The sequence below is a fragment of the Lissotriton vulgaris genome, chromosome 1_1 (assembly GCF_964263255.1).
Source record: "Lissotriton vulgaris chromosome 1_1, aLisVul1.2, whole genome shotgun sequence".
Classification (NCBI taxonomy): domain Eukaryota; kingdom Metazoa; phylum Chordata; class Amphibia; order Caudata; family Salamandridae; genus Lissotriton; species Lissotriton vulgaris.
The window spans coordinates 1,563,034,420-1,563,061,280 of record NC_141685.1 but is presented as its reverse complement, the minus strand read 5'-3'; the positions used below and the strand labels follow the sequence as shown (position 1 = coordinate 1,563,061,280).

The 26,861-nt window shown below is 43.4% G+C and overlaps 1 protein-coding gene across 3 annotated transcripts in view; it reads left to right on the top strand.

Moving 5' to 3' along the window:
• LOC147750815 (uncharacterized) overlaps positions 1-26,861 on the top strand; it is a 702,597-nt gene that overhangs the window by 92,887 nt on the left and 582,849 nt on the right. For all 3 annotated transcript variants that reach the window (XM_086937011.1, XM_086937002.1, XM_086937022.1), the window contains exon 5: positions 260-433. In XM_086937011.1, coding sequence (XP_086793137.1) covers positions 260-433 — 174 coding nt within the window. The remainder of the gene's footprint in view (positions 1-259; positions 434-26,861) is intronic.

Here is a 26,861-nt window from a genome sequence, read left to right as displayed (position 1 = left end):
GGGCTAATGGTGGGTTTACTCAGTGACCCAACTCTAGAACTAACCGGATGTATCTTTCTTTAACCTGCATCGTTATTATGAATACTGTTGTCACTATTGTCCAAGAGTTAATTGGTGGGAAAGAGGAGGGGGTTTGGATGGTGTGGGCTATTACACTGCATAGGTTAATGACACTGCAACACTGCCTTTACGGGGTATGTTCTCGTTTTACAAATATAGAATATAGAAAATATATAATGCTTTTTTTCCCTCCCTAAAGATCTCCAATATGAGGACAATGTGGATGTGTCACCCTCCACAGCTATTGATGAAGTAAGTTTATTATTTGTGACGTCTCACAAAAACTATTTTGCCAACTTTTTGAAGAAAGGAAACTTATGCGCTGGGAAAACGGTTCGACTATTTGAAGACCAGGACCTGACTTTGGCAATAGGTAATGTTTCATATTTTTATTAAATGAGGTGCTACATGAGAGATGCATTTGATTCCACGAAATGTGGGTGCATTTGGTTTGCTTTATTTGAACGGGCATGTGAACCTGTACAGAAATGGCTATAGCTGTACTGTGACTGGGCCAGTCTCGCTCTCAAAGTCGTTATTGTTCATGATACTGGTGTCTGATTGGCTTATATACTGCACACGTGGTACTATGTGAGCATGTACAGCAGACGTGCTCGCAGATATTTGATTGCCTGCATACTGCATGCAAAGCTAGGAAGAGTTGCAGCAGTAGCAGCAGTCTTCACCCCCCCCCCCCACCCCCCCCCCCCCCACCCCCAGCGCCTTGAGACCCTCACGGGTAAGTAGTGCGCTCTACAAATGTTCTGATTGATAGATTGATTGATTGAAAGTCACAACTTTATGAAGACTGCATCAGGTGTTCCATAACTTTGCAGGTAAGCTTATCTTTTTCTATGTATTGAAGTTTTATTTGTTAAATATATTAAAGGGCACGCAACTCCATACGGGCCATAAAATAAATAAATTATTATATATGTAAGAAAATGGGTTTTTAGTTGGGGGATGCAAGTCCTTCCCAAGTAATAATGTCAAAAATCTTTCAATAAATTTGGGCTCGGCCCCTGTGCTATAGCACAGAGCAGACAAGCTTTGCTTCAGGAAAATGTTTTTAGCATTTAGCGAAACCAAAACCTTTAAAAAGTTAAAACTCAACACAATAATAGTCCCACAAAAATGGGACCAGAGATGTTTTCTTAAAGTTTCGATGCAAAAAGAACCAAGAAAATTTAGAACACTGTTTAGAGTTTGTAAGTGACCAGTACCTAGACACAATTTTCCAACCACGTAGGTTGGATACACCCAATAGGTCATCACTGTCAAAGATTTTACCTTCTAACTTAGTCTCTGAAATAGACGTTTAAATCCTACAGCGGGGGAAATTGAAATGCTGTATCCGGTCGGTCCTCTCAGTCAGGTGGCTGTTGGATGAGGTCTTGCCAAAGCCACAGTTTTTATGTGGGAAACGCTCAGAGTGGCAAAATTCAACTTTTTGGGCAGTTAACTTCTTCTCATTGGGTGGATAATTTTTGTGGCTCTCCAGTCAAGATTTCTACCTTTTGGATTTAGGCTTATTTTGGGCCAAGTCCTCTCGAAATCTGAGACAAAATCAGACACCTATGCCGCAAGGTCCTGTTAAAGCTCCGGGGGTCCTGGAAGATTAAAAATGCACTAAGTCCCAACTTTTCAAACTTTCTGAAGCAGTTTCCTTTACTAACTTTTAAACCTTCAGGATTCTCGGGGACAGCCCTTAGAGGACAAGTCTCACACCCACAGAGGCCAGATCAGTGACAAGTCTAGGTCCAGTTGTAACTCTTCAGTTTTTGACTTCAGGAAGTAGGCCTCTTGCAGCTTATTTCCATGTAGCTATAAAGAAGAGCAGCCAACTGGCCCATGGAGTCAATGTCTCAGTTCTGGGTACAAGTAGGAATAAGCCCAGCCCTTCTGTTCTCCCTGCAGGTCACACACAGCAAGTTCAGTCCTAGTCTGTTCTTCTGCTGGTCGAGATGGGTTCTGTTGGCCTGTGTGATGAGCTGTGTTTATAGGATTCAATATCCTGGGAGTGGGCATGACTCCTGGACATTCCCTATATAATGAGAAAAAATTCCCAGGGGCAACCCTTACCATTTTTGCAGTGCATCCTGTTTGCCTTTTAAAATTATTTTAACAAAAGGTTTTTAACCAAAACCACAATGTAAGGGTTTACATTTGTTCACAAAGGTAAAATTACACCGAAAAGATCTCAAAACTACTAGCAGAGTTGTTTCCTGTGCAAAGTCATTTTTAAATGCGATCTGTGAGGCAATAAATAGTTTTTTTTTCTTATGAAAATTTTGCTTTACTGAGATAATAAACTCGAATTTGGAATTTGCACGGTAATAATGTGTAAATGTAGATTCTTACCAAAGTCTCTCCGTTATTGGGTCACATTTATATGGATGTGAAAATAAATGTGGCAAAAATAAGCCATGTTCTAAGTTTCAGTGACATAATTTATTATGGTGTCATCAGGATCAAGCTTTTGTGTCATTTCCTCGGAATCACTGTCAAAGGTCACATTATGTCACTTCTCGTTATGTCATTGAGGTAAAAAAAAGTGCATGTGATCACTTTCACTAAACCTGGAACTTTGCTAAATTGGCATTCATGGATCCGACAGAGAATTCAAAGAGGAGGAGACTGGGGATCAAATCCTCATTTCAACAATTCAATCAAAGGAAGTTGACTAAGATGTGCGGGTTAACCATGACCAAGCGGAATAGGGAATGGCATCTACACAAGGAAACGGTTATGGTATCTGTTCCCTGCACCCTGTATAACTTCCAAATAGAGTCCCAAAAAGGTACTCACTCCCTGGGACAACGGTCTTAAAAAACATCCAAGAACAGAAGTATTGGTAGAAATAGCACACTTCAAACATATATTTTCATTTGTAGAACAAGGCCCAAATGAGCAATACAAGCAGCTACGTTCCTGTCGCACATTTGAAGAAACAATACAATAATGTTTCAATAAGACAAAACATCACAAATTCAGAAGTCTTATTTTTTTATTTTTTTTATTATTAAAATATTTTTGTCCTCATTTGCCACCAACCTAACTCCAACCTAACTTCAATGTACCCTCAAGTTGTCAATACCGACACTCGGCAAGCTGAGAGGTGTAGGCGTCTAGAAATGGAATGTCTTATTTTTAAAGACGTTTTATTTAGGTTTGAGGTCTCGTAACTAGTTAGCATGGAGGAGTCTCGTTTGTTATCGGAATTAACTCCTCATGCTAACTAGTTACACGACCCCCAGCATTAAGAAAAAGTCTTTAAAAATGAGACTTCTGAATTTGTGATGTTTTGTCTTATGGAGACGTTATTGTGTTGTTTCTTTACAAGTGTGTAAGGAATGTAGCAGCTTTTATTGCTCATTTGGGACTTGTTATGCAAATGGGAATAGGAAATGGCATCTGAAATGAAAAACCTGATAAAGACTGTAATAACCTCATAGGAATTCATAAGAAAATTGAAGTCCAATTGAAGTAGTGTGGCTCACTGGTTAGAGGCGGCAGACCCGAGAGCAGAGGACGGCCAGGGACCAGGGTTCGATTCCCGGCGCGGCAGGTTTCTGGACCAGGGTCAGCGGACTCGATAATTCTCTCGCCTCGGTGCCCACTCTGATCAGCGATCACACTCGGCAACTCTGGGCATTAGCTTGCCTCATCTTCACTAACTGCCCCACCAGACCGCCGGGGATGCCTGGTCTCACCCTGGAGATACCCATTAAGGGACCATCTCTCAGGGGAGCCAGGAAGGGTTTCGCAGCGGTCGAAGCGCCTTGGGACCCTACGGGTAAGTAGTGCGCTATATAAATGCCAATACATTTACATTTACATACACAACTTGTGAACATATAATGCAGATAGAACACTGGAGGAACTATTTGTGATCCACCTGTGAGAGAAGTTTATGGGACCATATAATATTCAGGTAATGCCATGAGCATGATTGAATATTGGGCTTATTGCACTGACCATCACGTAGTAATGTTGGTGAGCATGTCACCAAAAAGGCACTCATGATACTAGCTATATGTATGTCATTGATGGAATGATTGCTAAGGGGATGGTTGACAGGGGATGATGAGAACTTAACCCCACTAGTTGAGGTTAACAGCCCAGAGGTAGGTATTTTATTAGTGCTCTGTAAATGTTTGGGGATAGGGTGACAGACCCATCCAGCTTTTGGAAGATATGAAGTTCCGAACCCACCGCCAAATTAAGTAAGGAGGGGGAAGTTGTGCAGGTAAGTGGAGCAGTGGAAGGGAGATTGCGACTTTTGAAACCGCATACAGGAGAAACCGAACAACAGATAACAAAATCAAAACATAAGAGATGGGCTGTTATGATCGCATGACTATCACTGGGATAATTTGTTTCGTGGAAAGTTATTGGCATAGGCAATAAAATAAAAAGGGGTGCGATTTACCAATAATAATTTTGATGTATTTGCCTTTTACACTGCAATGAAATGCAAGGAGTACCTGCAGCGAAGCAAGATTGCAGCTCCCCTAAGGACCCACTTGTAAAGGGTGGGACTTTAAACTTATACTTGATAGCAATTCAGATTAACACCTGGCCAACTGAATCGAAAAATATCATAGCAAATAGCTCTTATACATGCCCATGGATGCAGTAAGTCTAAAGTACATATGACGACCAGCTGTCAATGAAGCAGCAAGCAGTCCTACTTGTCTCAACCTGTTTCACCATCCTTAAGTGGCTAAAAAAATCCTCTGTGTAATAAAATGACTTCTGACACAAAATTGTAGGTAAGTCAAGAGGTCTTTAATGAACAACCTCAGCCATCACTAGATCAACTTTCAACTGACAAATCTAGGAATCCCTTAGAACCAGGATTCCATGTTAGAACTACAAAGACAATCTATGTACATCACATATCTCCCTTTCTATATGAATGACAAAATTGAACATGTCTACAACAGAAAACATCATTTGAGACATATAATTATACAAAATCCTTTAGATAAACAGGAGCTCTAATAACTCTGTTACTCCTGCTGGAGAGAGTAATCCTTGCATCAGAATCGGACAAACATCTCCCAGATGAAACAGAAGGTAACTGAACATTACATAGAACACAAACAGGAAAATGTGCAACACGATTAAGGTTCCAAATGCGACCATCATCTGTTTTCACAGTATTTTAAAATAATTTTACAATTTTCTTAACATCTGTAAACCTAGACCATTTTTTACAACCTACAGGAACCTTAATTTTTACCATGTCTCCTATTTTGAAATTGGAAACCATGACATTTTCCCTTACATCATAGTAAACTTTCCTTTTCCTGTGCAACTTCAATTCTTTGTCTCTCCATAGACCAATACTATTGTCTTTTAAACCTTTATCTAAATTCATCCAACCAGGACACAAGTTAGTGTTAGAAGACCTTCCCCTGAAGAGCTCAAAAGGCATTTTACCAGTTGTGGAATGAGGAGTGAAGCGATAAGCTGAAATTCTATTCTGCAATTCCACTGTCCAATCCAGTGAATTTACCCTTGCTAACTGGATTCCTTCTTTCAACGTTTTGTTAAATCTTTCCAATGAACCATTAGATTCTGGGTGATATAATGATATCTTTTTGTGAACTATACCACAATCAGACAAATAACCTTCTAACTCAACTGAACAAAATTGTGGTCCATTATCCGAAAGCAAGGACTTTGGGTAACTTTCTCTATTGAATATAGAATCTAAAAATGTTATCACACAACGAGAAGTAACTTCTCGCACAGCACTAACTTCCACCCATCGAGAGTATAAGTCCATCAACACAAACAAATAAGGAGTATTCTGCTCACCATGCAATGGACCAACAATATCTATTGCCACTTCATCCCAAGGAAACAATGGTAATTTTCTGCAAACCGTAGGTGGACACCTAGGCTTGAGAACTTTGTCACTCAATTGACAAGCTACACAGTCACGAACTGCTCTCTCCACCATCAAATCAAAACCTGGCCACCAAAAATCTTGTCTGATACGCTCTTTAGTTTTTGAAATTCCTAATTGACCAGCATGAGCCATATTGATAATGTTTTTCCTCAAACTCACTGGAGGAATTAATCTTGTTCCTCTTACTGGAACACCATTCAACACAGCCAATTCTTGAGAAATTAACGACCAAGGTTTAGGTAACTTCCCATATAAATTTTTAGATAGAAGATTCATAACTTCAACCAGTTCACTATCCTTAACTAATTCCTCCTTCCACTCATCTTCCTTTATGGCACCCAAGGTAATGTCACAAACTCTGACTTCACTCTCCTCAATTCCATCATCCTCATTCTCAACTTCTCCCAAATCTCCTACCCAATTCACCAAACGTGACAAACAATCTGCAGAAACATTGGTACAACCAGGAATATATTCAAACTTAAAATCAAATTCCTGAAGAGCAATTACCCACCTTCTAAATCTTGCAGAAACAGCATCAAGACCTTTTTTTTCCAAAATCTCTCTTAAAGGTTTGTTGTCTGACAAATTGACAACCCCAAACAAATTTTCTAAACTTATTTACAGCCCAAAAAATGGCAAGAGCCTCCTTTTCAATCACCGAATAATTTAATTCAGCACCCTTCAAGCACCTAGAGGCACAAGCAATGAGATCTTCACCACCATTCCTAACTTGAAACAACAATGCTCCTAGCCCTTTACAGCTTGCATCAGTCACAATAAAAGTAGGATCACCAGGTCTAAATGTCTGAAGATTCAGAGCATGTTTGAGATCTTTTTTAACTTGTACAAATTCCGCATTGCATTCATCAGTCCATACAAACTCACTTTTCTTATACATCATACCCCTTAATTTCTCAGTCTTCTCTGCAAAGTTCTTCATAAATTTATTGTAAAATTCTGCCATGCCCAAAAAAGACAAAAGTTCCTCCTTTAAACATGGGTCCTTCAGTTCTTCAATTGTTCTAAATAAATCATGTTTAGGTCTCACACCAAAACCTGAAATATGATGACCTAAATAATCCAATTCTGTCACTCCAAACTTACACTTGTCACATCTGTGAGATAAACCTGCTTTCAACATTTTCTCCAGCACACACCTTAATCTATCATCATGTTCTTCCTTAGTTCTGCCACAAATTAAGACATCGTCTTGATAACATTTTACATCATTGACACCTTTAAACAAATCATTCATAATCCGCTGAAACAACGAGGCGGCTGAAATTAGGCCAAACGGCATCCTTTTGAATTTGTAAGAACCGAAAGGAGTTATGAAAGCCGTTAACTCTTGCGATTCTGAACTCAAAGGAACCTGATGATAGGCCGAAGCCATATCTAACGTAGTAAAGTAACATGCTCCATCTAATGTTGCAACCAACTCTTCAATGTTTGGAAGAGGAAACTTATCAACAATCACCTCCTTATTCAAAGCCCGAAGGTCTGCACAGAGACAAATCTCGTTATTGGGTTTGCTCGCGACAACAATGGGGGCCAGCCATTCAGTTGCCTCTACAGCCTCCATCACCCCAGTTTTCAATAGTCTATCAAGTTCCTTCTTTACTGCATCCTGCATGCAAATAGGCACATGCCTAACTTTTGCTGCAACTGGAATTGCACCAGACTTCAACCTTATTTTGTGTTTGTAACCTCTCAAACATCCAATTTTTTCACTAAACAATTCTTTAAATTTCCTCACAACTTCCTCTCCATCACCATCCACAGATTGCACCTGAATAGGTGGTTTTGCATTTGGATTGAGGACCACACCCAAATTTGCTTGATGAGACCAGCTAATCAAGCTGTCCCCTTTTTCCGCAACATACATTTTTCTAACTACATATCTCCCATTGTATTCAATGTTTTCTGTATTCAATGTTTTCTGTAAACCAACCTAACATTTTTATTGGATTTTTCCCGTATCCAGTTGGTTTGACATCTGATTATTTTTTTTTAGTATTACCATCTCTTTGAAATGTTTTAAATAGTCTTCTTTTGAAACAAATGTGAGCACGAATCAAACTTCAGCTTAATATTAACCCCACCTGTACTAACCCAGTCAGAAGGATGATATGATTTGTCGTCATTAATTTGAAAAGTTACTTCTTTAGTTTCAACCTTAATATCTCTTTTGAATCTTAGACGACAATTTTTTCCTAAATGACCTTTCCTCCCACACACATTGCAGACCACTTTCAAAACTGGACAGTTTTTATCATTCGCCATATGTCCTAATCTCCCACATCTGTAGCAATTACCTTGAAAAGTACTTCCATATTTTTTTTCTACAATTGCTTTGTTAGGTTGATTATCACTTAAACCACCTTTTGCATCAATAGAATCCTTTTTCTTTTTCTCATCAACACTCTTCACCTCTTGGACTTTAACTTCTACCTTTTCATTACTGCCTCCATTTTTGCCTGCTTTGCTCAACTCACCCACACACTTAACCTTGTGTTCCACATGCTTAGCAATAATCATCACTTCATCCAGAGGTGGCTCGTCCTTCATCCATAGTTCTTTTCTTATTTTGTCATTTGTACATCTAAGCACAAACTGATCACATATTCTCTCCTCAGTTAACTCCTCAAACTTACAGCTAGAAGCTAATTTCCTTAAAGCAGTAACAAACTGTTCAACCGAGTCATCCTTGCCTTGTTCTCGCAATCCAAAATAATCTCTCCATAATTGTGCTTACTTTTGGTAAGTCTAATTGTTTTCTACATATTTCATATTCATTAAGTCCCCTCTGATCTGCTTGACTTAAAGCAGGTAAACTCTCCAAAACTTCCTGTCCTCACCTCCAATACAATGCATCAAAAGTGAATTTTTTCTTTCCGCACTGAGATTTGTGCCACAGACCCTTGCGTAATTTTCAAACATTTCTTTCCATTTTTTCCACCTAATAGGTGGATCCCCTGGATCATTTAGAAAAAACGGTGGGGAAGTCAGTTTGCATTTTCACACCCCTTTACCAATACAATACACTTCACAAAAGAAAATAATTCTAACTGCACCTCACCTTCTTCTTTTTTTTTTTTTTTTAAATTATTTCTACCTATACTATGATACACTTACTAAGTGATTAAACATTTCTATTCTAAAAATTGTTTTGTTTTTTTACATTAACATTTTATATTAAACATCTCAGGTGTGCTTATCACCATAAGCACCAACTCCTTTTCCTTGTTGAAGTTTCTCCACTTTTAAATATAGTTTCTTTACAAGAACAAGGTGTGCCTGTCACCACAAGCACCAACAGAATAAGTTCGATTGTTCCCTACAAAAGTGTCACCTCTTAAATTGACCCGACGAACTTAATCTTCCTCTCAATAGTTTTCCTCTTCTGTATATTCCTTTTCTACACAATTGCGTCAAAGTTATTCCTTTCAAATTCTCTTTGCTTTCGATCCTCTTAATTATCGAAACAAAAGCCTTCTTTTTAAAAAAGAAAAATCCAAGATGTCCGCCGTCCAACCAGTTCACTTTTTTCTATGAGGCGATTGACCTTGTTTTCTCCCAAGCGCCTTTGCGTCTCCTTCGAAACGAGGCTTGCAACACAAGACACTTTTCTTTGCTCGATAGTGCTTGTTTTTTCCCACATGCCCTTGCAAGCAAACTAAAACGAGGCTTGAATCGCCAAATTCCACCCACGTCAAGGTTCTCTCGCGCTCAAATCTCGCGCACCTCTGACATCACTGGGCTTCACAGCACGGAGATTAACCTTAAAAATTCATCCAAAGAACATGCCGAATCACCCACCAGTAATCCGCTTCAACATATACGACCTTGTTGAATTCTAGGTATTTTCACTCGTTTTCATTCGTTTTGGACAAGTCACAGAACGGTTTCCGGGCAAATCATAGCACGGAGTCCGCGCTCCTGGCAGTCAAGGAGCAACTTAGGGCCTCACAGGACCTTGGACTCACCTCTGCTCTGATCTTGCTCGACCTGAGTGCGGCGTTCGACACGGTCTCCCAGAGATCCTACTCAAACGTCTCGGGGAGATCGGGGTCAGGGGCAAGGCTCTGGCATGGTTCGCATTCTTTCTGTCTGATCATTGCTTCCAGATCCATGCTCCACCTTACTCATCCAGCAAATTTCCTCTCAAATGTGGCGTTCCCCAGGGCTCTGCCCTTAGCCTTATGCTTATGTGTATGTTCGCCCCTTGGCCCTGCTAGCAAAAAAACGCAGGATCAAACAGACCTCGTACGCTGACGATACGCAGCTTATTTTTACCTTCTCCAATAACACCGTATTGGATCAGGTAAAATTTCAGGAAGATGTCTTAGCCATCTCAAGTTGGATGACGGAGAATTGCCTCCAACTTAACTCCTCAAACGGAGGTGCTCCTGATCGGTCGGGACTCGCAGAAATGGGGCGACCAGTGGTGGCCCCTGACGATGGGCCCTCCCCCGATTCCCAAGAAGGAAGTTAAGAATCTGGGAGTCCTAATGGATAACTCTCTCTCCTTTGAGTCCCATACTAAAACAGGTGGCTGGTTCGGACGACTACGCACCGTTAAGCCCATCTTTGGGCTTTTTTGAGCCGCACACTAGACAAGTAATAGTCCAGTCCTTGGTCCTATCCCACTTGGACTACTGTAACAGCCTACTGCTTGGTACCAACTTGATGACCATGAAGTGACTCCAAAGGGCTCAAAACACAGCAGCGCCCACTCTTTTTGCCCTACCTAAACGCTGCAACACCTCTCACATCCTTCGCCGTCTTCACTGGATGCCGGTGAAACAGAGAATCCAATTTAAAACACTATGTCTAACCCACAAAATCCTACATGGCCAGGCCCCCCAACTACTACAGGGTCTCTGCTCCTTTAACGTCCCCACACGTGCCCTCCCTTCTGCGGACCTCCACCTCGCACGCACCATTAAGGTGCGCAAGAGCAGAGCAGGCGGACGGTCCTGGCTCCTGCTCTATGGAACTCCATCGCCCTCGAGAGTCGTGCCACGCAAGACCATTGGCTCTTCCGTAAAAAAATAAAGACCTGGCTGTTTGCCTCTATTTAGCACGTTTACACAAAACAGAGCCACCCAATATTCCCAGAGGGACTGGGTATTATCAGTAACAATATACACAAATGTCCCTATAGGAATTGTTTAAACAATATTCAATCAATTTCATATAGCCGCAAGAGCGGTCGATTATTCAGCAAAAAGCATGGAAAACAGAATTAGACTGTTTTTATTATTTGAAATATTCTTTTAGTCTTTTGTCTTTCTTTATACTTTTTTTCATATACAAAACTAAAATATGGCAGCAGAAATACTACGATATTGACAGACAAAATTCTCAGTAGTATAAGGCAACTTTTGTTATACACATGGAAAAATAAATAAATACCATGTCCAAAACAATACTTGTCATAATGCGGTCATTTAACAATCAAAAAATGAAACAAGAAGTGAACAAAACGTTGCCAAGCTTCGACGTTTCGGTCCTTAGTTGGTTAAAACAATCCATAGGACCATCTTCAGGACCATGCGTTGCACATATTAATCTAAAAACAAATACATATATAAGTATATAATGTAATATCCTTGCCAAAATAGTACCGTCCACCTAATCCAAAGGAAAACAACACCGAAATTGTGACACACAACTCAAATGTGATACTTAAAATGTCTACCAGCACAAAAAATCACCACCTCTAACGTACCACCACCGTGAGCACACTACATTACAAACATATAATCTGGACAGCAAAGGGCTTACCCAGGACCTCCAGCCGGAAGTCATAAGGTTATGCCTGCATAAACCTAATGTCTGAAGAGAAAGAAACCACTATCAGTAACAAGTCACCTCCAGATAACCTACCTAAAGGCTGTGTAAGTGACACACCATGTAATTACACCTACCTACAGAGGATATCAATATCTCTAGTAGTCACGTCTTTTTCACCAGATGGAAATACGGGCGTATATATGAAATGAACACATCACCTACAAAGTAAAGAACTGCATTAATAATGCTAGCCTGAGTATAGTAAACACCCTGGTGAAATCCATCCCTAAGTTTTTTAAGAAAACTAGTGAGCCAAACCTACTTAATGGCGCGAAGCAAGCACCACTGTTGCAACTCGATCCTCATCCGCGTCCGAACAAAGCATCGGAACGCTTCCGTGTGAAGGCGTTTAAAACGTCATGACATCACACGTACTCGGGAGCCATCTTGGTACAGTCTGAAGCCCTCAAAGTAAGTGTGTATAACTCCGGCGAAACAGAGTAGAATCACTGGTCATAACTTCATCGCCTATAATCAGACAGCAAGGAAGCCAATAGATCTAAGGGGATCACGGTGATGACGTATTAAGGTCAGACCTGGTGAGGCTCATAACTACATCTCTGGTGAAGCCAATAATCAGCAACCATCATAACAGGGGCCATCTTTGAATGGAGTCCCATCCACCTATTCCTGTGGAAGGAAATTCTAAAGAGGCATTATTATCACACTAAATGCCTCTCATCTACACACAATATGGAAGGACTCAACATCCAGTATGATGAAAAAATAAGACCTTCATAGACTCACAGGGTGGCCAAAGTATGCCACTCAATCAGAGAATTCAAGCCCCTATCTACAGTGTCACAAGTCCAGATTCATTTATTTTCCTTCAGAGTAAGTAAGCGGTTCACATTCTGGCGACGCTTGGTAACTTTAATAACATCAATCACAAACCACTGCATTTCATTAGGCATATGCAACTTTTGTTGATAATGTTCTACCAGCAGGGCAACTCTGACCATCTCCAGGCCAACCTTCCATTTTGTTCACTCCTTTGTACACTCCACAGTACCGCGCTGGTTGACTCGTCTGCAAGCGCTGGGACGCCCTGTTGCTGGGACAGCCATTCGCTCTACAAATATACATAACATAATGTTAATACGTTATGCTTTGTGAATAAGACACTTATCCCAAGAGTTTAAAAAATATTTTATTATTACTCTGCACTTTTGCAAGGACACTTCAAATTATACTGTACTTTGTCAGGCACACATACAGAGTATCCACGCAGATCACACGAGTGATGCAATCTTTCAGTAAAATTTTAACACCACTGTTAAAGATCTGAAGCTGCCACAGGTTGGGTTATATCCCCCTGAAGTTGCTGCACAGCACGCATTCATAGTTTCCAGGGTCCTCACTGATTGAGAATATGCAAATTGCCAGTAGAAACAAGTTGGAAGAAAACAAAACGAACATCAATTAAGCACATAGGCCAGTCTGAGGAAAGGTCCTAGAATTTATAGTGATCACATATTTAGAGGGTTTTGTGTTCTTGCCAAATAATTTGCACGTTAACTACTGTTTCTATTTCCCACTAGTGCATTTTATTTCTCACTGCACTTGCTATTTGCATTGACTTTGTGCAGCAATAACTCCCAAGAGGTATTCTGAGACCTGTTTGCAACACATATTTTAGAAAATGGGAGCCAGTGAAAAATCCTTAGCTAAAAAACATTGATGGACAATGCCTATAGCTCTCAGATTGTCGAGACTTATTGGCTTTGCCAATGCTTGTTTTAAATTGCAAAGACAATATGTTCTTGTTTATATGAATGCAATGCATGCTGCCTATTTACCATGCCTTGTCCCTCACTACTGTTAATCAGTTCATGGGAGCCAATGGGCAAAGTTGCTTGTACATTATAATTCCTACCTAACTTCCCAAGATCATCTTAGTCATCCTACCAAATAGCTTCTAAATGTTATGGTACATTTCATTAAAGTACTTTAATTAATGGAAAACAAGATGACAAGTATTACAGCCATACACACGCACATGCACACAGACAAGGACACGTACATATTGTCACATAGAAACACATGAAAACAATTATTAATACATATGTGGAAGAAACCGGGTTATTAGATGAGAGGTGGAGATCTCTACTCAAGTAGTAGGTGCAGTCCTTGTTGGGGTGAACCACAAAAGTCACTAAAAATAAACCTGTACTTAATTAACCCTCTGGTTGCTTGAAAAAAAAACAGTCATACTTAAATTAAAATCAATGTGTAAAATATTTAGGCAGTACGTAAATAGTAATATAGAATATAGTGAAAACAGAACACAAGAAAAATCCCATGTTTTAGTACATTGTAAGCTGTCCATTTTTTAAAGTTAGTAAAATCTTCATTATTATTTCTAGATATACTAACTATAGCCCTCACATACATTACAGATGTTTCCCATCAGCTTATTCATCTGCCTTTTCCGCCGTTTTCTCTTGCCTTAAGCCCTGTCCTCTTGTTTCTTCATCTCCATTGGGTGTGGCGACTCCCTCCACTGCTGTTCCACCCACACTTTTCCTGCTTCATTGTTCACTTTCACTGATCCTCCCATAACCTCTCCTGCTCTGTTACCAGCCTTCTCTTGTGCTTCGCTCTCATTGCTCTCCTTCCGCTTTTTGGCACGTCTTCTCCCCACACAGGTTTACTCACGTATGTGTCCCCCCCCATGCTATTGCACAACACCCTTTCTCTCAGCCCTCTAGCCCAACTCTCTCTCAAGACATTTTTCCTGTCTTTCATTCCCATAGAATTGCTCAGCAGTCTACTTATGCACTTATCTACCACCTGCACTGCTCTCTCTCACCATCCTTGTGTGTGCTGCACCCATCGCCTGCACTTCTTAACACTAGTTTCCTTATTTGTCCTTCTCTGTCTCCTCTTCTGTGCTTCACCTACTCAGCCCTGCTAGGTACCATGCATCATGAATTGGTGGTCCGCATCACCGCACTGAAATGCAAAGTCAAGCATAAAAGGCATAGTGCCTGCCTCTGCTGTCAAGTTGTCACGCTGCTATGACTAAACTTAAGCTGGAGAGGAAGTTTGCTGCTGCGTGAGTGATGCTTGCAGGCTTGGTGGCTGGCTGAGTTAGTAGCTGCTAATTTGCTGGCTGCTACAAACCATCAATGGAGGAATCGAGATTCCCTCCTCACCACAGCATTACGTTCTGACTCCGTGGTGCATGACGTCCATCCTCCTACTGTGGTTTGGGAGGCTGGCTAGGCTGCATAGCTGCTCTGCTCGCACCTCCCCGCGGTGGTAAATTAAAATGAATGATGACCCCAGGACCCAACCCCACGGACCACAGTGGCGGCTGGAGCCCACTGTGCTGCTCTGAACTGCGCCTGCTACTGAGCCCGAGTGAGTCTGATGCGAGGAACGGTGTGCGTCTGCCATGCCGTGTGACTGCGTTGTTGCGGCCAGACTCTGAGGCAGGCAGGCGTCGCCCTGTAATAAGAGTTTCAAATGTGTTTTTAGTATTGCCTGATATAATATGTAGAGTCAGTGTAGTGCATTAAACCAAACTTTCTCTGCATGTTCTTGAATCTCGACAGATTCCGGAGCATATTTTTAACTGCCTGCACTGAAAGAGATGTTATTTGTTTAAATTATATGGTTGAATGGGGTCAGTTCGCTGCTCCATGTGTGTAGCTGCCTGTTTCCCAATTGCTGCTATCTCCATCGGCTAGTACTTCACTCCAGTTCCACCTTCCGGCTGAAACTTTTGGTGCTGCTAACCGAGGTGTGTTATAATAAAATAGCATTACGGAGTAAAATGCATAGAACCTTTTTCTGTGCAAGGGCTGGTCGAGTTAATTTTGCAAAGAGTGTGGCAACTAACCTGCTGCCCTCCATGCTGGTAGCACCTCACCACAGTTCTCTTCAAAATACATGGGTTGGCTGACCCGGCTTGCAGTCAAGGTCTCAGCTCACTGCAGGAGCATGACTTACTGTGCCACCCCTCTGAAGAGCCTGAGTCAGAGTGCTACCATTGTGAGTGACACCGGCACTATAGCCAGGGACTGCCGGAGAACCCCTACCCTTCCGTTAACCAACATAACATTATTAACAGGACGTGAGAGGGCTTTCTTTGAAAGGCAGGGGATCTTTCGACCCCCCCCCGCCGTATTTATTGAAACATACAAAATAAATCAAAATTGAAATAAACAATATTTACACAATTACGCAGAAAATGTTACAATTGATATATACAGGTATTCAGATGGCTAACCTTAACTTATCTCTAGTACAAGGTATTTCCTATCCAAAAACTAACATATCAATCACATTATACAATATTTATTTTCTGCGTACCTATTTGGGCCTACGGCAAGGTCAATAACTGGTGTCAGATCCTTATCATTAAACCACGCCCTCCCGAAAGGAGCGTGCATGCGCAGAGGGCCCGTTTACCGTGGGGCGCACCCTCTCCCCGGTTACCCCCGTACGCCCTATTAACCACGCCCTTCTGTCGAAGTGCGCATGCGCCGAGGGCCCGCTTACCATGAGGGTTCTTTGGCCCCCCCGGTTACCACCGTACACTCCATTAAAGGGGGCCCTTGCATCTCTGCGCCGTTTACTGGCGTCATTGTGCACGTGCGGGGGTGGCCATCCAGCCTAGAGAAAGCGTGACTGTATCCCCCGCACCCATGTACCCAACAGACTGTACCGGCCCCTGGAGTTCTATGAGAGACCACTTGTCTCTCTCTTTGGGCGACTCCATTCGAGAATGGCGCTGCCCCCAAAGGACCTTAAATTAACTGCTCACCAATCATGACCTTACCGCCTGACCAAGGCATAGCAATAAATACGACCATTGATGACCTGAAAACGGGAGAAAGTTCTAAGGAACAAAACTTATTAATCAGACACTTTTGTCATACATAAACACTTGTAACAAAATTGTGAAAACCTCCATAACACACAATACCAATCATCTGCTTCAGGGGATGGTGGGTGGGAAAATTAATTACAGCCTCCTAGAGGCTGGAAGGGGCAGGCCGTGGCGCGCAGAAGTCAAAGAGGCCGGCTCCCGCGCTGCACGGCCTTTTAAATCTTCGCAGGCCAGGCCGGATCTAACCGGCCTGGCCTTTGTTCCCTTCGTGACCCGGAAGTGACTCAATCACTTCCGGGTCACCAGGGGACCCAGGGCGAGTGGGGGCCGGTGCACCCCCGCCATAAGTGTGGCGGGGGCGATGTCTGCCCCGCCTTTCCATATGGCCAGGGACTGCCGGAGGACCCCCACCCTTCCGTTAACCAACATAACATTATTAACATGACGTGAGAGGGCTTTCTTTGGAAGGCGGGGGATCTTTTGACCCCCCCGGCAGTATTTATTAAAACATACAAAATAAATCAAAATTGAAATAAACAATATTTACACAATTATGCAGAAAATGTTACAATTGATACATACAGGTATTCAGATGGCTAACCTTAACATATCTCTAGTACAAGGTATTTCCTATCCAAAAACTAACATATCAATCGCATTATCCAAGATTTATTTTCTGCGTACCTATTTGGGTCTACGGCTAGGTCAATAACTGGTGTCAGATCCTTATCACTAAACCACGCCCTCCTGAAAGGGGCGCGCATGCGCAGAGGGCCCGTTTACCGTGGGGCTACACGCCCTCCCCGGTTACCCCTGTACTCCCTATTAACCACGCCCTCCAGTCAGAGTGCGCACGCGCAGAGGGCCCGTTTACCGTGGGGGTACACCCCCTCCCCGGTTACCACCATATGCCCTATTAACCACGCCCTTCTGTCGAAGTGCGCATGCGCAGAGGGCCCGCTTACCGTGAGGGTTCTTTGGCCCCCCGGTTACCACCGTACGCTCCATTAACTCCATTAAAGGGGGCCCTTGCATCTCTGCACCGTTTACTGGCGTCATTGTGCATGTGCGTGGTGGCCATCCAGCCTAGAGAAAGCGTGACTGTCTCCCGTGCACCCATGTACCCAACAGGCTGTACCTGCCCCTGGTGTTTTATGAGAGACCACTTGTCTCTCCCTTTGGGCGACCCCATTCGAGAATGGCGCCGCCCCCTAAGGACCTTAAATTAACTGCTCACCAATCATGACCTTACCGCCACAGGCCAGCATAGTTGACAGACTATCTGGCCCCCCCCACCCTCCTACACTGAAAGGTCATGCCCTAACCTTAAATTCTCACCTAGCCAATATATATTTAGTCCAACTATCAGGCCCTACCGACTCCTTGCAAGATCATACCTTGTCCCTATACTCCCTTTCGTAGGCAAGAAAAAATTCTCTGGAATGGTTTCAACCCCAGACGTGTACAAACGGAACGCCGTCTTTCAAGAAGCACGACTCCCCCCAGATGCACCACTGGGCTATGTTCTGTAATTAGCAAGCCTCACTATTGTTGTTACTACGTATTTGCTTCCATGGGCACAATGGCCTCACAGACTCGCTTACCCTATCGGTAAATCTGGAATGTCTGCGCCAGGGTGTACCCCGGGTACGATCATGTCGACCCCCACTTCTACCCCAGCGTCCTGGTATACCTGTTCCATTTTCGCCCCCACCCCAAGTGCGTGCTAAATATGCTAGGGCTGTCTAATCCAGAAATTAGACCTGCCGCCATAGGGCCACCAGATGGGCCCAATTGATGGCATTACGCTGTGCCCGATAAGACACGGCACTCCTGACGCTGACACCCACTGTTGGTGCAACTGAAAAGGCTACCCGGGGAACCATGGGCCCGCTTAAATGTCCCACTGGCGTATCGTGAAGTCTGTGAATCACCCATACCTGACCACTATGCTCTGGGCAATGTTCGGTGTATGCCTACCTCCTTACTATGGAATATTGTCTGCTACGATGGCAACTGGGATCCCGGGCGCCGTAAAGGCAGAGTACTGCTTCCAGACAAGGGGTGCTGCGGTATCACATACACCTATTACTCCTAGGTTTGGCCAAGCTAGCAAGGCACACCCCTGTGTACTGCCACATTACGGCGACTGGCACAACCAATTGGTAACCTACCAATATATACTACCAAGACCACTGTGGCACCTACGAGCAAAGGCGCCGTAACGGTAGAAATACTGTTTCCCAATAAGAAACATACTACCATATTATGTGAAGCAACATTCTGCTACATTACTGCGGCCAGCACAACCTATGTTAACACACCAATAAACAATCAACCCAGTGTTTGCACCTCTTGAGCCCTTGATCGATCGCCCATTGATGCTGTCGCTTGCTACTCCCGTTCCTGATGTACAGGTCCCCATGGCTGTCCACCTCTTGCAATTGTTGCGTTGTGGAGCACTTTCCAGGTATCGGCCATGGATCCGGCCATACATAAATGAAAAAACAAACACAAACAATTAGTGTTTCTGGCTTCCTGACAAAAGATGCAGTAAACATGCATGTATTACATTGCTGTTATATGCTAAGCCTTAGCTACAATTAGCACCAGATGCATTCCCATCAAACTTGCAACTGCAAGTGTTTAGCATAGCATCAGTCTGTGTCACATGTGGAGCATTTGAATTAGTGCTACAGTGAGGGTGCCTGGTAGTATGACCTTCATTAAAGAATAGACCTGGAGTCTACAGTGAATTCAATTGCGCCTCGGGTGTACTTGTTTTGACGTCACCAATCGGCCTGACCTCTACACCATGTACAGAAAGTGCTGTAACATGCAAAGCATACCCCCCTCACAACCCCTTGTTGCAACCTGGAGCCCGCCCCAGGGGTAACCTCTATGTAAAGAAAAAAAGATTTGGGCCCATGTTTGGTAATTCACTAACATTGTGAGCTGACCCTACATTGATAAGTCTGAAAACCCATTTCCCAGGGACACCCCCGCGGGAGGCCCTACCAGTGGTGCAAGCCCACTACCAGAATGTGGCTTAAAGGCCATGGCACACCCCTTATAGTTACTAGAACACATAAACCTCGTTATTGATAACATTTCCACCGAAGGCATATGCCGTATCTACAAAAAACCAATAGCGTCTTCATCGTTACTTAAGGAAGGTTCGAAAAATCAATTGGAGCTCTTCTAGTGCCCTTATGACAGATTTCCCCCTGCTAAGCCCAGTATCATTGTTCTTACCTGATTAACATTGACGTCGTACTTTCAAATGAGAGCGCTTGCAATAGTGTAATAGAGCATCGGCTCCTTTCAGGGCTGGTTGACCTAAAGCTAAGTGACTCTGAGCAGTGCAATTCCAGCATAGCTGAGATAAGACATGATGTTGGAAGCCCATAACCTCACTTCAAAATGTTTGCTTGTCTATCAAAGCCCTTAAACATACAATTAGCTCAATAGCATCCATGCCATGATAGCAAGGGACACAGTCTTTCGCAGTTCAGCAGAAAGTCTTTAAGCATAGGATTAGCACAGTGCTATCCATGCCGGCCTGTACAATGGCTCACAGCCCCCCTCCCCCCCCTCCCATGCACCACAGTACTGCCTTGGATAGGTAAAATACCGTCCACGCCAACCTGAAATGCTTAAAATCAACCCCTGGCATGTGTTTCACTCTCAGTAGAGCCTTCCGAGAGGTATAGCTCTGCCCAGACAACTCCCTTCTCTTGGACTGCATGCTCCATTTACATATGGTTCCGTAGCAGTATGTTAATTTTAGTTGATATGGGCAGCTATCTGCGGAATATGCTTATTGCATATAGTACATTCTGGTCACTGTCTCACGTTTTAAACACAGGAAATGCCCTTAGGAAACCTCATGGCGTTAGTGTAAGTAAAATAATAATACATTTATTACTGATATTAAGGAGGATGGGGAGCACTGCCCTCACTAGAAAGTACCACAACATGCCTATTGCGTCTTCCGACTGTACTGGTATTATACTCAAATACCAAAACCATGACACAGCCAGTCTGGGAGACCACATCCCCCATACCACTAATAACCAATAATAATGTGTTGTACTCCAAAGCTCCAAATATCGAGCTGTTGCTTCTTCGAGCACCTTGTATAATCACTGTTACCATTACCCAGTACTAATCGGACGTCTAGCGTATAACCTCCCTAGAAGTCAGGTTCGTGAGACCATACCGTAGCCAAGGGTAAGTATCCCGTACATCTGCAGAAGCATTCCATATCCAGACATCACTTACAAGTAACGGAGTCTAATTTTGTGTGTTTGACCGAAACTGAGAACTCAAGGGAGGGTGAGTGATAGTGGACCCTTCCTGCCCTTAGACGCCTCTTCAAAGAGACTAGTTATAGTTCTTTCAGAGTATCCCCAAGCCAGATCTGAAGCATTTTTATGTTACATGCATGGAAGCCTTGCTTTGCATTGCACAGCATGCCTCGCAGCATGCATTGCGACACTAGATGGTGCCATTAGATGGCAGTGTGGTCTCATCACGCTTTACTTTGAAGAAGGATAATGTTTAAAAACACCCTGCATATCAAACTGCAGTTCGAGGGTTGCATGTTCTATCTGACCTGCTTCAACGGTATAATCCTACTTTTAACCTGCGGTGTGTGTGTCCAACCAGTCAAACAAACCTAGGCCCTAGGACCCTAAAATCATTTACCTACTGATTTTAACAAATAAAGCACCAGTATCCCCTGACTGGATCGTCCTCAGTTCAGCTGGATGCTTCAGGTGTTAAAATTCCACCCGCTTATTTTAGTGGCTAACAAACCGGACCAGCAATTAGATTAAGCGCCTGAGACAATGATTCTTGGTGTGTCATGCGCTCCCCTCCCACAATGACTGCTCAATACAGGGGGAGCGGGCAAGCTCTTTGCCAGGGCCAGTTTTGGTTTCCAGTCCAGCCCCGCCAGTGTGGGCCAAGGCAGGCTAAGGCATCTATGTTATAGTAGCGCAGATAACTTGCTACGGCTGCTATTAACAAATAACATTAATGCTTCAATCGTTCGGAGCTGCTTGCAACCCCCCCCCCCTTCAGCCTGTAGTGTACTGAGTCAGAAAGCTGTGCAGTCACGCAGTAGGACTCTTCTCCGATCAGTTTTCAGCTACCTGCCGCTAGCGCACGGTAGTTCATTGACTTGTTAGTTTCTCGTTGCTCAAATGGATGTAATTTCTGATATTATTTGTTCCCCTCATCTAAATTGCTTGATGTTCTCCCGAGACAGTGTCACTCATAGGCAATGAAATGACACTCATAATTACACTGAAATTATGAAAATATCACACATAGCAATCTGAAACCTTGGCAGCTATGCCTGCTTCCCCTGTGATTTCTCTCCTTGCTCTGCCACACAGCCACTCCATTTACCCCCTTCTTCTCTTAAGTCATTTTTTTATTTTTACATTTTCTTCCATGCTATCCCCTCCCCTTCTCTTCGCGAGCTTCAGGCTATTAACCAGTATGTTACTTTGCTAAATTCAAAGTGAAAGATTTGTATTGACATTGTGGTTCAAAAAATGTAATATTTCTTCATGTAAAATAATGTAGTCCTTTGCAAATAAATATATATTGTCTTAAGAAGTAATTATACAATTAACACAATTTACAATCTTCATTAATATCAGTTTAGGAAAATATGCAAATTTATTTCAGATACAAGTACGCTTCCATGCATAATTTTACTAATGACATCAGTCTTAACAGTACATATACAGTAACGCTTATTCAAACATTTTTTTCTGAAAACAATGACGTTGACAACTATGCTCTTATTTAATCAGTACACAACTACATACAAAATGAAATCACTCTTATATATTTCTAACACATTTGCATAATCTACTAATAAAATAACACAGTAACGCCCTTAAAAATACAATGACCCACTCTGGTCCTGTAGAAGCGTGGAACGGTGGCCAGGGAGAGGTCGCCTAAACTGAGGTTTCTCTTGGGGGCATGGAAGGAGAGACGGTTGTTGAGGTATTGTGGTCCGATGTTGCCTTGTATGAGTTTGTAAGCAGCCTGAATGTTGTTCTTCTTTTGACTGAAATGCATTGGAGATCGCAGAGGTGTTGGGTGGTGTGGTTGTGCTGGGGGATGTCAAAGATTAGTCTGGCTGCAGCGTTCGAAATGTAATGTTGAGTCCGTGATTTCTGATGGTTGTGAGGTGGGCCCTGTAGATGTTGAAGAGGGTGGGGCTGAGGGAGGTTCTGGTCTCTGTCCATTCTGAGCGGTAGGGTGGGAGTCTGACTCTCTGTGATCTGCCTGTGAGGAATGAGCATTTTCAGTCTAGAGCCTTTCCTCGGATACCGGTGTCGTAGAGCCTGGTGGCTCATTTTCGGTAGGAGACAGTGTTAAAGGTTGCTGATAGGTTTAGGAGGAAGAGGGCTGCCGTTTGGCCCCAATCGAAGAGGGTGCGGATGTCGTCCGTGGCGGTAAGGAGGGCGGTCTTGGTGCAGTTGTTGCTGCGGAATCCGGATTGGGAGAGGTCTAGGATGATGTTGTCTTCGATAAAGTATGCTCGCTGGGTGTTGACTGCCTTTTCTGTGACCTTGGCTGCAAATGGAAGCAGAGAGATGGGCCTGAAGTTCTTGAGGTCCGTCTGGTCTGTGGAGGGTTTCTTTAGGAGGGAGTGGACTTCGGCGTGCTTCCAGTCATAGAGGAATGTGGCAGTCTAGAGGGAGCAATTGATCATTCTGCGTAGGTCAGGTGCGATGGCTGTGGCGGCCCTGTGGAAGATGTGAGGCAGACAGGGGTCTAAGGGTACTCCAGAGTGGATTCTCTTCATGGTCTTTATGGTGTCTTCCATTGTGAGCGGGGTCCAGCTGAGTAGGGTCTGTTGGGGGGCATTGCTGGTGATGGGAGTTGAGGCAGTGCAGTGGTCTTGATCTTCGAAGTTGTCGTAAAGCGTCTAGATCTCGAGGTGAAAGAAGGAGCTGAGTCTATTGCAGACGTCTTGGGAGGGTGGGACGTCTGTTGCTTCACTGTCTGGTTTGGAAACTTCCTGTATGATGGAGAAGAGTTCCTTGGATTTGTGGGCATTGGAGAGGTTTCTGCCTTGGAGGAAGTTCGTCTTTGTGGATTGGCGAGTTGGTGGTGTGCTGTGGTGGCTGTTTTGTAGGTGGTGAGTGTTTCAGGGGGTTTGCTGTTTCTCCATGTTTCTATATGTGTGTTGCATGGGCTGACACTACCCACATTACTGAAGATTGTGCACAGGTGATAGGCACACTGTTCAATCTATGCCACCTGCACATGGTGTGAACAACACATACCCCGAGGATCCAGACCCTCACAGAACTTTGGCTGCTCCATCCGGTGCTGCGCAGGCCCTCAACCTCCTGGCCTATACAGAACAGGCTCCAGACCCTCACCCCTCATGGCCTATACATGGGGTAGGCTCCAGGCCCTCACAGAAGCTCGCCTGCTTCTCCTGAAGCTGAGCTGGTCATGAGCCCTGCTGGACAAACCAGACTCCAGGCCCTCACAAAACTTCCCCAGGTGAGGCTCACCAGTTCTTCAGCGTTCGCCTGCTCAACTTCACTTTGCTCCAGTCCTAAGCCCCCTGCGTTGATTCTCGCCCTTAAGCCCCGGTCCTGGATATGGTAACCTTCCAGCAGCAGCAAAACCCAACTAGCCCTGAGTGCATGCAGCATACACCAACCTCTGACGGCACTTCCAGCCAGATTAAACTGCTAGGGGTAAGCGCAAATAATGAAACAGTGTGAGTGTGTTTACAAAGCTGCCTACTGTTTATTACTTTATTTGTGAATATGAGACAGATGTATTACAGTGTGTTCACAAGCTGCTTTAACTGATGTGAGGAAGGCGTGTTGCAGAATGGGTAGTTTGTTTGGTTTTTCTGCACAATTTAGCTCCCACATGCCTATTGGTACTTTAAGTACATCATCGGTCTCTCTACGTCTTCCTTTTCACATTTTAAGCCTACTTACAACTCATCCCAAATGTTACGCCTCACCACTCTCAAATGTTACCAGCCACCACTGCATTTACCCCTCCCTAAAATCATCTTCACCTCCTTTTTCCTCTACCCTTCCTTGAACTTCAAAATCACCCTTACTTTATTTTGCCTCTACCGATCCCATAGCCCTAAAATACTTGCTACCTCCCTATACCTCAATTCACCCTTGAGCCCTAACACCACCCTTACCTCCCTTTACCCCTGATCTGTTAAATCAATCTTACCCCTTCGCTCTACCCACCCCTGAACCCTAAAATCAACTCCCCTCCCTTCTCCTCTACCCACCCCTAAACTCTAAAATCGCCCTCAGCCCTGTTAGTTGTATACACCTCTGAAGCCTAAAGTCATCCCTTCCTCTAGTTACCTCTAATAACCCCTGATTCCTAAAATCTCCCGTACCCCATTCACCTTTACCCACCCCATAACCCTAAAATTACCCTCCCCTTTTTAGCCCTACTCCACCCAGGACAGAAATCCCCCTTACCGCCCTTTACCCTTGTCCATACCTAAACCAACAAATCACTTCTTTCAAAATAACATAAAGTATGTCATTAAAAATAGTTACTTGCATACAAAAGTACTGCAGGTTAGAGGTAAAAATACTTTCTAGTTTGGTACTTACCACTGTGGTAAAGAATGCGGGGTAAACTGTCTGCAAGGAAAGGTCTGCATGGTAAATGCGGTTTCCCCTCAGGCAGGACATATATCCGCCCCTTCCTAAAATACTCTCCTGCTTTCACCCTAGCTCCCCTGAATGTTTTGGGGGAACTGTCTGTTTTATGCCCTTTGGTATGTTTGGCAGGCACCTTCACCTCTTTGCCAGTTTGCCCTATTCCACCAATACTATACTTTAGGTCTTAAGTAAGTCCGTGCATGCACACTCGCTTGCAAGACATTGTGTTTACATACAGGAGACTTAGGCATGAATCTGCAGTCTTTACTTTAGCTGAGGTACTGCCAACCCCATACCCTAATATGGTAAGGAAACTACAGTGTAGTGTAAAGGATGCTTTCCCTAGCTCTTTGTGTCCACTGCAGTCTGCAGGACCAAAAGTGTATTTCTGCCAATTTACTTTCTCCATCATGGTTAAGCAATGATTTAGGTCTGTGTACACTGAAATGCTATTTACATGTTAAATCAGAACATCGTTTCAAACAAAATATTTTAATTAGAACAAAAGTTGAACAACTGCTGTAGTAATTTTAATTGATACAGAAAATTACTTTTGTATGAATCCTCTACCTAGAAACATGTTAACACTGAGTTACAAAGTTGCTCGGACCACGTTGGCTTTAACCTCTGAACTTGGTTTTAAATTGTGTATTAAGACATACTTGGATTTTAAAAAGGTGGTAAAAGAATGTACGCTACAGATTCACCTTCTATCCAGACACAGATATTTATTACTAAGTTTGTATAGTTTAAACATAATACACTTTGTATACTTGGTGTATATTGCTATTGAATTCCAAGTCCTCATTAGTACCTATTTGGTTCTGTGAGTAGCTTGTATGGACCAAGGAGGCTTCATTGTTTTGCCTATAACTAGTTGTTTCTTGGTTCAATAAATTAATCAATCAGAGATTTGTGAATCGAACTACTCACCCGTGAGGGTCTAAAGATGCTGTGGGAAGGGGGGATATCAGGCAACTCCGTGTCAGCCGAAAATACAGGTCTTGAGGCTCTTCCTGAATGCTTGCATTTTGGGGGTTTGTCTGATGCTGAGGAGTGGTTTGTTCCAGGTCTTGGCTGCGATGTAGGAGAAGGCTCTTCCTCCCGTTCTGTCTTTCCGGATGCAAGGGATTTCAGCCAGGGCGAGATCGGCGGAGTGGAGATTTCTCTTAGGGGTGTGGAAGGAGATTCTTTTGTTGAGGTATTGGGGTGCGGTGTTGTGGAGGGATTGGTAGGCATGAGTACGCCGCTTGAAGGTCACTCTCTTTTTGACGGGGAGCCAGTGGAGATCTTGTAGGTGCTGGGTGATATGGTCTTGTCGTGGGATGCTTTGGACGAGTCTGGCTGAGGCGTTCTGGATGGTCTGGAGTTTGTGGAGTAGAGAGTTGTTAATTCCAGAATAGAGGGCATTCCTGTAGTCCAGTCTGCTGATTATGAGTGCATGGGTGAAGGTCTTCCTGGCTTCAGAGGGAAT